This window comes from Echeneis naucrates, chromosome 8 (assembly GCF_900963305.1).
Source record: "Echeneis naucrates chromosome 8, fEcheNa1.1, whole genome shotgun sequence".
Lineage (NCBI taxonomy): Eukaryota > Metazoa > Chordata > Actinopteri > Carangiformes > Echeneidae > Echeneis > Echeneis naucrates.
Window position 1 is genome coordinate 13,565,693 of NC_042518.1, and position 12,513 is coordinate 13,578,205.

General features: G+C 42.2%; 2 protein-coding genes across 2 annotated transcripts; one reads left to right on the forward strand and one right to left on the reverse strand.

Annotated features, from left to right (window-relative positions):
• The first annotated feature begins 680 nt into the window (after positions 1-680).
• Positions 681-4,253, forward strand: napsa (napsin A aspartic peptidase). The gene is made up of 9 exons (XM_029507606.1): positions 681-841; positions 1,026-1,194; positions 1,509-1,632; positions 2,144-2,262; positions 2,442-2,641; positions 2,853-2,975; positions 3,176-3,320; positions 3,404-3,502; positions 4,092-4,253. Exons 1-9 carry the CDS (start codon positions 774-776, stop codon positions 4,251-4,253), a joined length of 1,209 nt encoding a protein of 402 aa, XP_029363466.1. The 5' UTR covers positions 681-773.
• A 691-nt stretch (positions 4,254-4,944) lies between these two features.
• On the reverse strand, positions 4,945-10,178 carry mief1 (mitochondrial elongation factor 1). The gene is made up of 5 exons (XM_029507605.1): positions 10,039-10,178; positions 9,629-9,782; positions 9,324-9,504; positions 8,391-8,662; positions 4,945-8,247 (listed from the first exon to the last, which is right to left on the reverse strand). The coding sequence occupies exons 2-5, from the start codon at positions 9,773-9,775 to the stop codon at positions 7,408-7,410; spliced, it is 1,440 nt and encodes a 479-aa protein (XP_029363465.1). The 5' UTR covers positions 9,776-9,782; positions 10,039-10,178; the 3' UTR covers positions 4,945-7,407.
• Positions 10,179-12,513: the final 2,335 nt, after the last annotated feature.

Below are 12,513 nucleotides of genomic sequence, written 5' to 3' on the forward strand. Positions count from 1 at the left end.
TTTTCAGTTTTTGATTTTATAATCATCAAAGGGAGATTAACTTTCTAAAGTAATAACAACCACAGCAACAATAATAATTATAATAATAATGACCCTGCCATTGGGCTTATTTTGTACTGGGGTTAGAAGCAGTCATTTTTCCTTTACATTTTCATATTGTAAATTAGAAAAAACAAGTTGAATTTGAAATAGCAGAAGTAGGTTGAGTATGAGCCACAGTTTTTGTTGGACACGTCCTGCTGAGTGGTAAATCCCCATGGCCTTCAAGTCAACTTCCCCAGTTAGCCACAGTTATAAATGTCACTTGACTTGACTGCTCTAACTGCCCTCCCTCCAGAGTAACACTGCAAAACAGCCACAACCTCTGGCCTGAGATGCTGTCAGGTTGCATTGTGGGAAGTGTAGGAGCATGTGTGGGAGGATACCTAAGCCTCATCTTTCTCATCTTCATAACGTTTATAATCTAAATGCAGCAGGATTAGATGTATGTGTTAGGCATTGTTTCCCCAGCTGGGCCCTCTCTGTGTTTGTGTTTGTCATACTCAGTCACACAACAACTCGTGACAAACAAGTGCACCCTCCTCAGCCAATCAGAACCCTCCTCTGATTGTTTCTCCTCCAATCACAGAAACCCATAGCTGAAAAAAAAAACGAGAAAAGGCGGAAATTGCCGAAGCACTTTCCCCTCGCCTCAGTTGTAAGAGCTTTCTGAGTGTGAAACAAACGGAGCAGCGTTGGTGCCAGTTTGTGTGTATTTACCACCGGGGGCAGACATGGCGCGGCTGGAGATGCTTCACATCATCGGGGCGCTGCTGATAACTCAAAGCGTCGCCATTATCAGGTAAACGCAGTGTGTGGGTGATGAGCTTGTTTTGTCGGTGCAGCATCGTTGAATGGGGCTGCTGCTAACTTCCTTTTTATGATGGCGGCCGTTATAACTAGCCTCAGGTGATCCCGCCTCCACCTGTTGTAGCTCATGAGTCTGGAACCGGAGGCACAAACGTTTAGTGAAACTGTGTGTCCAGGGTTCCCCTCCACAAAACCCGGAGCCTGCGCCGCCTCATGAGCGACAACGGGATGACGCTGAAGGAGCTCCGGGAGCTGGCTGTAAGCAGCGGGGCCCCAGACAGCGGCCCTCCGGTCAGCGGCCCCTCCTCCGGCCTGCCTGTGGAGCGGCTCACCAACTTCATGGACGTAAGCACACCACTCATACAGTCCCCTGTCAAACACTGTCCCGTCCCTCTGATGGGGGTTTATGGCCTACACTTTGTTGTAATGTTAAAGAAAAGAATACAGAAAAACTGGACACTATTCGAGCAGCACTGGCAGTGAGTAGCATCATATTTGATCATGATACTGTGGGTTTACATCCATTCTAGCTCACAGCGTAAATGACTTTGGCCCAGGCTAACATGGAAACACAACCCCTGATCTCCACCCCTGCTCCTAAGTGCCAGGGAACTGAGTGGATGATTTTCTTCTTCTTCTTCTAATGGTTGCCTCCTCAGGCTCAGTACTATGGAATGATCAGCATTGGGACGCCACCACAGAACTTCACTGTGGTCTTTGACACTGGATCATCCAACCTATGGGTCCCTTCCATTCACTGCTCCTTCTTCGACGTGGCCTGCTGTGGGTTGGCTTTTTTTTTTTGTGGAAGTGGAAATTCTAATTTGACTCATTCAATGTGAAACTACTCTGCATACACATTTGGTTTCTGAGAAAAAACAAAACACTAATTACTTAACTTAAGTATCACAACTTTGGGCTGCTTCAGCAGTAGTATACATACAAACATGTTCACGGGGCTCCATTTAATAAAAAAAAAAAAAAAAAACTTGCCATGAATATCATCAGGGCACAGACTTTGGTACAGATTCAAATCAAAAGGAACAGGGGGAAAAAAGTAAAGGCTCAGATTCTTGACATTGTTAGACTGCTCATTGTTCATATTTAGATCTTAGAGTAATATAAGATAATACTGTTGAAGGAGCAGAGACATTTAAAAGGCTGAATTGTTCTTAGTTTTTTGTGGTCTCTTTTGATTGGAAAATGTCCTCATTGGTGTATTGTCACAAACATTCTTTCCAAGGTCTCTGAACTCCCGGCTTTTTAATTGTGACCCCCTGTCCTCTCTCAATAGGGCTTCATCATCGCTACAACTCAAAAAAGTCAAGCACATATGTGAAGAATGGCACAGAGTTTTCCATCCAGTATGGCAGAGGCAGCTTGTCTGGCTTCATCAGCGGGGACACAGTCTCTGTGAGTTTGAGAAATTCACATCCTCCTGCTCTCTCACAGAGCTCTGTGTTTGACTGCATTCCTCTGTGCTGGTGGTCATGTCATTCCTATTATTTTATTAAAATCCTTTTTTTTTTTTTTGAGGGGGGGTTGGTATCGGTCTTGACATGTTTCGCTTCTTCCTTTTCCTCTGCTTATAGGTTGCAAGTCTGTCTGTTCCGGGCCAACAGTTTGGTGAAGCAGTGAAGCAGCCTGGCATTGCATTTGCTGTGGCACGGTTTGATGGGATCTTGGGTATGGCCTACCCCTCCATATCTGTAGCTAATGTCCGGCCAGTGTTTGACACAGCCATGGCTGCCAAGCTGCTGCCTCAGAACATCTTCTCCTTCTACATAAGCAGGTTGGTTTCTGACAGTCAATCTAAGGTTCAGCCGGCTCTATGTTCACTGCCCCCCCCCATCTGGTTTAACTCATAACTCTGGCTTTGTTTTTTGTTTTCCAATAACATTAAACCATAGCCAGTTAAATTCTGGGAGTTTTCTTTTTTTTTTTTTTTTTTTTTAAATCTTCTAGACAAAGTGAGTTATACTTTTGTGCACCCTGTCTCTCAGAGATCCGACAGCAGCAGTAGGAGGTGAGCTGACGTTGGGGGGAACAGATTCACAGTACTACACTGGAGACCTGCATTATGTTAATGTCACACGCAAAGCTTATTGGCAGATTAAGATGGATGGGTAAGAAACAATGTCTTGTGGCTTTACTGTTATGAGGACACTGATGCTATAGGTGTATTTTGTGTGGACTCACTTTCTGGTCTTTCAGTCAGACTTAGTTTTTCTGTTTTGGTCTTGACATCAGTTCATCTTAATAGAAGCTTGTCCCATGAAGAAAGTGAACTAATGCCATCTCTTTTCCGCTCATACCTGCTCTCTAGAGTTGCAGTTGGCAACCAGTTGACTCTTTGCAAAGCAGGTTGCCAGGCTATTGTTGACACGGGAACGTCGTTGATTGTTGGTCCTCGAGAGGAAGTCAGAGCACTGCAGAAAGCCATTGGAGCTCTGCCACTGCTGATGGGAGAGGTAGTGGGAAAATACAAGGCCACACAGTTGCTTGTTTTTTCTTGGTTTTGACAGATCATCTCTATTTCCTTTCCTTCACTTAGTACTTCATTAACTGTGACAAGATTCCCTCTCTCCCCATAATCTCTTTCAACATTGGAGGGAAGATGTTGAACTTGACCGGAGAGGATTATATCATGAAGGTAAATTCAGTGTTACATGAAATTAACTAAATCAATTTGCATTCACTTAAGACTTATCAAATGATCACATGAAAGTCCTTATTTGGATAGCCAAAGTCTCCAACAAGTAAAGGCACATTAAGAAATGACGCCTCAGTCTCTTATGATGAATGGGTACTGCATTTGTGTTCCATTCAACCCCCCCATACATTGTCCTGGTGTTAGACACACTAAATGACCAAAAGTGAATAATAATAAAAGCGAAAAACATGCTCCGAACAAACACTACTTATCCTTATTTCAGGAACATTTGCTGAAAATACACTTATTGTTTCAGGTTATTTGGGCTTTTTAAAATGGGTATATCTTAAACACAAAGCCCCACACAGGGTGTTAAAGTCAGCATATTTATGTTAAATGTTGTGATACCAGCAGTGTCCTGGTCTTTGATTATATTGACATTTCTGAGCATCATTGTAAATTGAGGGTAGCACAATTTCTACTAACCTGAGGATGTCTTGTATATCCCGATGAGCTGAAATAGTGCTATTGTCTCTGCAAAAGTTAGAACGTGCCTTTGCTGAAAATGAAAATTGTCTTTTACTTGCAGGAGTCTCAAATGGGTGTGTCAATCTGCCTGTCTGGATTCATGGCCATGGACATCCCACCACCTGCAGGGCCCCTGTGGATCCTGGGAGATGTATTTATTGGGAAGTACTACACTGTGTTTGACAGGAATGCTGATCGTGTGGGCTTTGCCCCAGCCAAGTAGTGACAGAACATGGTGTCTTATGACACAGCTTTCAGTGTTCACTGCCTGGTCCTTGTGGTAATTTGACTTTAAAAGATTGGTCACAAGTGTCAGGGTTTTTTTTTTTTTTTTGGGTATGTCATTGAAAAGTCAGGCTCACCACAGATTTCTCAGTTCTACTCTGAAAAATTAAGTTTATATGGAAAAACTGGTATTGAATGAAGAATGACTTTTAGAATAATAATCATTGCTACATATTTAGCACAGTGCAGGTGTTATGCTGATGAACAAAGGGACTGCTTCAGTTTCTTAGACTTGTCTGTGAAGTTTCTTTTGATTTGAGCTTTAACAAGATCACTGGTATATGGCAACATTCAGTCAACTATGCATTTTGATGTTTGTGCTCTTTGTTACTTGGATGCTTTAATGCACAAAATGCACACCTTTTGAATGTCTTTGTTTGTTTTTTTTTTTCCTCTCAGCAACTGCTGCATCTTCCCAGTTCCACATTAGATTTCTAAATAAAGCTGAAGCTGCTTTTGTACACTGAATAAATATAAGGCTGCTTTAAGATGCCTATGTTAATTTTATAACAAAACCTTTAAATAAAAATGAATTGTTCCAATTGTTTTTTTTTTTTTTTTTTTTTTTTTTTTTTGGGTGGGTGGCATCAGAAGTCAAACTGAATAATCAAACATGACCAAACAGAACATAATTTGAAACATTTAATGATGTATACAAAGTGCTGCTTTGTTCAACTCCAGAGCTGAACTTTAAAAATAAAAAGGAAACAAACACTGCAGGGAAATATACATAGCATGCAACACAGTGTAGGGCTAGGATGCACTCCACAAGGTAGAGGTAGTGATCTACTTTGGGTTTCGGTTTACAATGACAATACAGGTGTGGCACAGTGATTCCCCTCACATCAGCAGTTTGTAACATAAATTAGGCCTGTGAAGGAAAATGCTTAATATGCACACAAGATCTACTGTGGCTTGGCCTTATCTGTACATCCAGAACAAAGCACTTCATGAAGTACAAGAATTGATACTTCACATATAGCACTGAATCATTGCAAATAAATAGCTCTTTTTGGTTACAAATGTACAATAAATACAAAAATATTCACCTGTTTCTCCATTATTATCTGAATGATTATTTTAACTGAATGCAGTATACACAAATATACACAACCATTGTGGCTCAGCTTTGTATGAGACACAAACTGGGACAGTTATTGAGGGGACACCTGCTCTATGTCACTGCATTTTCTTTATTTATTTTTTCAAATTTATTCTAAGGCTAAAAGTGAGAACAAACAGCAGCCAGGTGATTATTTTGGACAACATTGTGATTAATTTAGAGAAGAGCCTGAATAAAATCAACTGGACTGGCTGGAATTTATTGAAGTTAGTCTCCCCAGGGTCAGTGAAATGACAGTATGGGGAACGGTGCAGTTTCAGTTTAAGAAGCTGCACTGCGTACCGGGCTAATCTAATAACAGAAACCTTGGCCATCAAGGCTGCTGTTACACAACTGATGATCTGTGAATAGATCCCCCTGATCAGATCATATTCTACAGAGATCAGCACCTGTGATCAGACAGAAGCTGACTGGAACTAGTGATAGTCCCCACAGGTCACATGGTTGGTCCGCAGCATGAGTTGTAGTTGCAGCACTTACAAGTGGCAGCCATTACTCTTTCAAACTTAGTGATGCAATCTCCTTGTATGACACTAATCCACGTCTGGCTACATCCTTGAGACAGATTGGGCCAGATCAGTACCTACAAGTTAATCAGGGATGAATGTGGACTTGAAACGTGCACAGGCAGGCGCACAAATACAAACACAGTGCTACCAAGGTAACGGGCTCCATGCTCTAAAACAGAACTCAAGACAGGAGCCGGAGTTAAGACCAAGTCTAGTTCACAAAACAACCTGCAGGTTAGTTCCAATGATGTTCACAGCAGTAGGTTATTGTTCTGATACTGTGCTACAAAGCTCTAGACCAAACCCAAGCAATATTTTACTATTGTAATGATCTACACAAAAGAGGACCTGGACTGATATCCAACAATAGCACTTAGTGTGCCAAACTAACTTTTTCGTCCAACATTGCTGCCATCCTGCTTCAAAACAGTTTACCAGAGCAAAATAACTCGTGACAGTTGTGCAACACAACAATGAGTTAATAGAGCAAATCAAATCTGTGCGCTCAAAAAAAAAAAAAAAAACAAGACTGGAGGAGAAACGAACTGTAGGCAGCAACAAACAAAAGAGACTGTATGCGACAGAGTCACATGAGAACATTTCCTTCTCATGTCAAAATAACTATGGTCTGTCTTTGTTGAATATCACAACACAGGAGTGGTCAGAGCAGGCAGTGCATATTCACGCGTTTGGTTTTTGGATTAGAAAGCAAACATGCAAACTGCAGACATTACTGACACAGTCTAAGGTTTGCTTCCACATACAGTATCACTGGAAACATGTAAAGCATACATCTTGAATGTGAACACTATTGGGTTTTTTTTTCCAAAAAACAAATTTTGCATTGTATAATAGTTTACCTGTTTATCTGATACAAAGGCATGAAAAGCTACTTGTCTATAACTCAGGAATGCTGAGTCATGGTTGATCAACAATTTATTAACTTTTGGGTTGGCATACACACCATCACCGACCAATCTTAAAAACAGTCAATGTGGTAACCTAATCAGCATTCCACGTGTGTTTCTAAAACTATGCATCCAATGAAAAGGGCTCATTCAAGTCATTATCCATTCTCCTGTGGATTGCTCACACGGAGCTTAGTCCCTTCACTTGTGTATCGAGCCCTACACAGCATGCTCACTTAGCTTCCTTAATGCAATATGGAGAGCCATGAATCCAATGACCCTTCACTTTGCTCTGAGAACCAAATATGTGGATGATCATACCATAGTTTTACAGAAACTGATCAACACAATGTAACTGCTACTGTGTGTATCACAGATGTTTGCAAGACCGCAGAGAAAGTGAGAGATCATGTTTTGTTTTCTTTTTAATGAGAAAGGATGATTCCATGCAGATGCATTTTATCCCAGGATCCTCATTTTGGCTTGAGGTCACCGCTGCCCACAAAAACAGCGATAGACATTTCACTGCCACGTTGTGTAGTGTTGCGGTCCTCAGGGATGGGGTGGCTGTGCCATGGCAGTTCTCAGCAGTCCCTCAGGATCTGAGAGGGCACAGTACAGGGTGTAGCCCAGCTCATCCACTTCCTGGTCCGTCAGCTCACAGAATAAATTAACCTTAGGGCTGAGGGCACAGGGAAGCCTTCCAGCCTCTAGGTGTCCCACTAATTCTCGTAGCAACTGCAGAAAACGATCAGCCAGTGCTTCCTCGGTCCAGTCACCCTCTTTACCACTCAGCAACAAGATGGCGTTTGTGAGCTGGCTGGCATTGATCCGGCTAAGGGCAGGGTTGAGCTTGCACACCGCCTTTGCCACCTTCAGGCAGGTGCATCTGCAGCCTCCATCCTCCTGATCCAGAGCCCTGAGCCGTGCTGTCTCAGCCACACGGAAGCTCTGCCGCCACAGGTTTTCGTGGCGCTCAGCAGCAAGCCGATGTGGTTTAGCAATCAGAGAGGTTCCATCTTCCATCACAAGTAATGGTAGAAAGTCGACATAAAGCTTCCTGTGTGTTTCATACTGAACCTCCAAGGTCAGTGTTTCCGATGGAACCACGGGACGGATGACGTAGTCTAGGACACTCCCGATAGCTGGCCAGTTGATGGAGCCAGCGACAAGCTTGTCAAACACCTCAAGGACTGATTTAGGGGAGAGGTAACCTCCGACCATGCAGCGGTCCCAGTAACTGCTTTTCCGTGGGAAATATTCCAAGTTCTCCCTTCGGACAAGACAAAAACCTGGGACATTCATGATGGTGTCCTCCCCTGGGATTGATGACCATAGGTTCTTCTCTAAGATGAGGGGCACCATGAGCTGAGCATGATCTGCTGTAACAACCTAAGTGGTACAAAAAAGGGGAAAGGAAGAAAAAAATAAAAAAAAACAACAACAGCAACTTACTCTCATGTCATTATTATTTTTGAAAAGGCTAAAATTCAAGTTCTTTTGTCTAAAAGCATCAATAAAATGAAATATCCTACCTGCAAGTCATCATAAAGACTCCCACTCAGATACATCTCTCTGAGAGGCATGTCAGGAAGTTTGGCATGAAGAAACACTCTGAGCTCTGCACAGATGTCCAGTGCAGCCCTCCTGGCCATAGCCTGCTCCTCAGCGGGGATGTTCACATTATTCTGATAGAACTCCCACAAATGTTCCTGGAGGGACAAACGCATTCGGGCCCTCAGCAGGTCAGATTGAGTGGTCCCACTGCCTCCAACAGCAGCTCGACCCACAGCCCTGCGCAGACAGTCTAAAGTGATTGAATAAAATGAAAGTTAAGCGGTTATATGCAAAATTTTGTGGCCTTCCTTCCTGTTGTATATCAAATAACTTTCAAGGGAGGTGCAGTGGGTAAATGTGCAAAAGGTAGGCCGCTGAGTCATGGGTGTGTACTTTAAAATTAGGCTGCACAACTAATTAGAATCACAATACAGCAATGTGCAATATATGAAAACACATGAACTGTGGAAAAACAATGCAGGCACTTCAATTATTTGATAAAGATTCAATTTGGTTGAAATCAATATCCCCACATGCAATATCTGCAAAGGAAATTCTACATGTATGATAAAACACGCAAACAAATTCCTTTAATCACATTCTGCAGCACCTGCTTCAACTACTGGATGCTGAAACACTCTACGATGAATAAATAAAGTACCTAATACAATATTAAAAGAAGCAAGACTCAACTACGTCACTATCAAACTAATACAGAACAGCTGGGTAACTAAACAGTGCTAAGAGAAAGCTAACACCCACTGTAAAGGAACAGCAATAATCTTCCAATTAGGCTGTCTGTCAACAGATTAAAAAAAAAAAAAAATCTTAGTTGACTGAAGAGTCTAAGCCACAAAACAGGAAACTGTGACATTTTAAACAAAGTCAACAGTTTAATGGTCATGTCTTACCTGGTTCAAAAGCATGGGAGGAAGTGGGCAAAGACTGTAGTGACCTGCTAACTGTGGACTTCATGTCATGGTTCAGTACCCGTGGTGACGAACCCATCCAGGCTGGCTCCTCCCAGCTTCTCTTTCCCGTCTGCTCCATCTTGGTGGGACTGGTGGGAGCACTTATAGCACGGTCATACATCTAGACAAAAAACAATTGTGTGCATGTTGTGCATATTGGTATTGATGCTTGTGTAAGTGCATTTCCATCATTACACACAGGAGCATGAAGTAGGGGTAACATGTTTTAACTTCTTCCAACTTACTCTTTTGACAGCTAGTGTTGCAATGCCAAGCATGGCTGCTCCTCCCACCCCCAGCACCAGTTTAGCATTCGAAAGCATGAAATCAATGGCTGTGCCAATCCCATTGTCATCTTTCTTCCCTTTACGGTCTCCATTCACCCCTGCCATCCTGCAACTGAGAAGGAGAAAAGGAAAGAGTCAGAGAGGAGGAGACTAATAGGAAGATGACAGAAGTTCTTCTTAGGTAAAAGACTAATATGTCTGGGAACTGCATGCTACAGTTGTTTTTTTTTTTTTGGTTTGGTTTTTTTTTTAACTGGAATTTTATAGAATCCAACTAAACTAAGTAATCTTCCATTCCTCACACAGAACATTTCTGCCCTGAAGTATCACAGCTGACATTCAGAGCAACTTCCTTCTTATAAACCCACCTGGGAGATACACCTCCTGACAACCTATAATCCTCCTCCAGATGACCTGCAACCCCTTTGCCCTACATAAGCCCACCCAGTCTGCTGTTGAGGAAGAACTGGCCCCTCTTCAGTGCGTCCTCCTTGTCTTCAGGTACTGTCAGGGCTTGGCACCGGCGAAACTCGCGAGCTACGGCACGGCGATAGTAGTTGCGGTCGGTGTACTGAAGGTGACGCCCTGCACGGAGCAACGCCCGGTACAGCTCCAGCACGGCACTACGAGACCAGCCGCCCATTAGGGACCACTCATGGAGAGGGGGGACACCCTGGTACCTGGGAAAAGAAAAGCAGGATGTGTGTGTTCAAGGAACGGAGGAGGGTGACACAGCATATATACATATAGAGTATATCTAACATACAAGTCTGTTGAGATGGGCCAAAAATTCATGTGATCATCCATGATTGTAACTAAAAGGAAGTTTGAAGTTGAGATATAGAACAGACTGGCGTGCCGCAAAACAGATGGAATAATGTCTTGGACTCTAGGACCACTTATTGACACACAAAAGGGAACTTTAGCTGTTTTTTTAGAAGTGTCATAAATTGGTCGATAAATTATAATTCACTATCTGCTTTTAGAAATAGCAAAAAAAAAAAAAAAAAGCTTTGGCGTTTCAATCTGTGTGCTACAAATGTTTAAGCTCAGACAGCCTGTCACTGTCTGTCTGTTAGCTAACGTTCATACAGACTGTCCTCTGGTCTCCACCGATTGTTAACATCACCAATGCTACCAAAGAACAGAAAAAAATACAACACGTCGAGCTGCCGAGCCCCCTTGTCTTCAGAAAATGGCTGGCTCAACGCAAAGTCACACATCTCACGACTAGCCTGTTAGCTTAGCGCGCTAACCGGCTAGCTGTTGGGCTCGGAAGCGTTGACCTTACCTTCAGCTCACCCCGCAGACAACACAAATTCATAAAAATGGTGGTTTGTAAGGTGGAAGCAAAAACACAAAGGAGTGACACGAACAAACCTACGTCTGAGAAAAGAGACCCAAGAGTCGAAACAGTCTTCAGACAGAGGCAGGGACCTGCTCAACGCCGGGGGTCAGAGTCGACTGTGAGCCCGGACACTAATAGTTTGCGCACATTGTACTTCCGGGTTATCATGTATTTGGTTACAATCCGTTCAAAACAATGTTTTATATTATAACCTAATACTATTATTATATCAACTGGATACATACCGAGTTCATTTCCTTTTATATGATGCACCGGAGAAATAAACCTGTTTCATGTTGTAAAAGATAATTAAGACAACCTTCTTAAGGTTGTGGGTTCGGTTCCCAGCCTGGGGCCTTTCTGTGTGGAGTTTGCATGCGTGGGTTTACTCCCACCATCTAAAGACATCATGTTTGGGTTAACTAGTGACTCTAAATTGTCTGTAGGTCTCAGTGTGAGTGTGAGTGGTTGCTGGTCTCTGTGTGTCTCTGTGTGTTGGCCCTGTGATGGACTGGTGACCTGTCCAGTGTGACCCCGCCCCTCACCCAATGTGAGCTGGGATTGCTTCCAGCACCCCCCGCGACCTATGAATGAATGATTGAATGAAGATGAAGTGATAATCTAAAATGACAGTAGTGCTAATCCATAATTAAAAAAAAAAAAAAAAGTCCACCTTCTAGAAGTCCTCTGTGTAAATACTGTAAATGTAACTCAATAGCTTGCTTTCCTTGCCATTTCTAAATAATTGATTAAATGCAATATGTTGCAAATTATACAATCAACAAAACAATCGCTGACAGTACGCACAAATTTTAGTAAACTGTCACCAAGGTGTCATTCATCAAAGTAGTGAGCTGTAGTGTTGTGTGACTTTTGATCTCTTTCTTCATGGTAATTTTCTATAGGTGAGGTTCAAGCAGTTTGCATAGCTGATATTTGAATTCGAATTTTGGATGCAATGAAACCCTTTGTGGTTTTTTTTTTCATGATTTTGAAAGGGAGTACATGTTGCTTTATGTGTTGGCAAATGTCGGAATAACCACATTGCAAATCGCATCAAGCAATATGTTTATATGTATATGTATATTCTGGCTACTGGTCACAATGAAGTTCATTACGCCTCAGTGTGCTGAAATATCATCTAAAGCTCTGCACCAAGTGTTATCTGATGGCTTTAAACCAATGACATGATAAGAGACTCACATAGTGATGCATCCCATTGGACTGATCAGTAATCCATACAGATTGGTAACTGCGATTTATTTGGTTTGTTACATTTTGAAGAATTAAAAATCATTATTACTCCATGAAAGACAACAGATACATGATCCATATCACTTGGACAATAATCCTTTCCATGAAACAAAATTATGGTAAACATAAGACAAAAAATTGTTTGTACAATTGATTATGCAACATGTATTGCCAAGATTTAACAAACATGTTTCCATATAATGTCCTTAAAAGGAATTAAGAACTTGAAGACAGGTAAGAA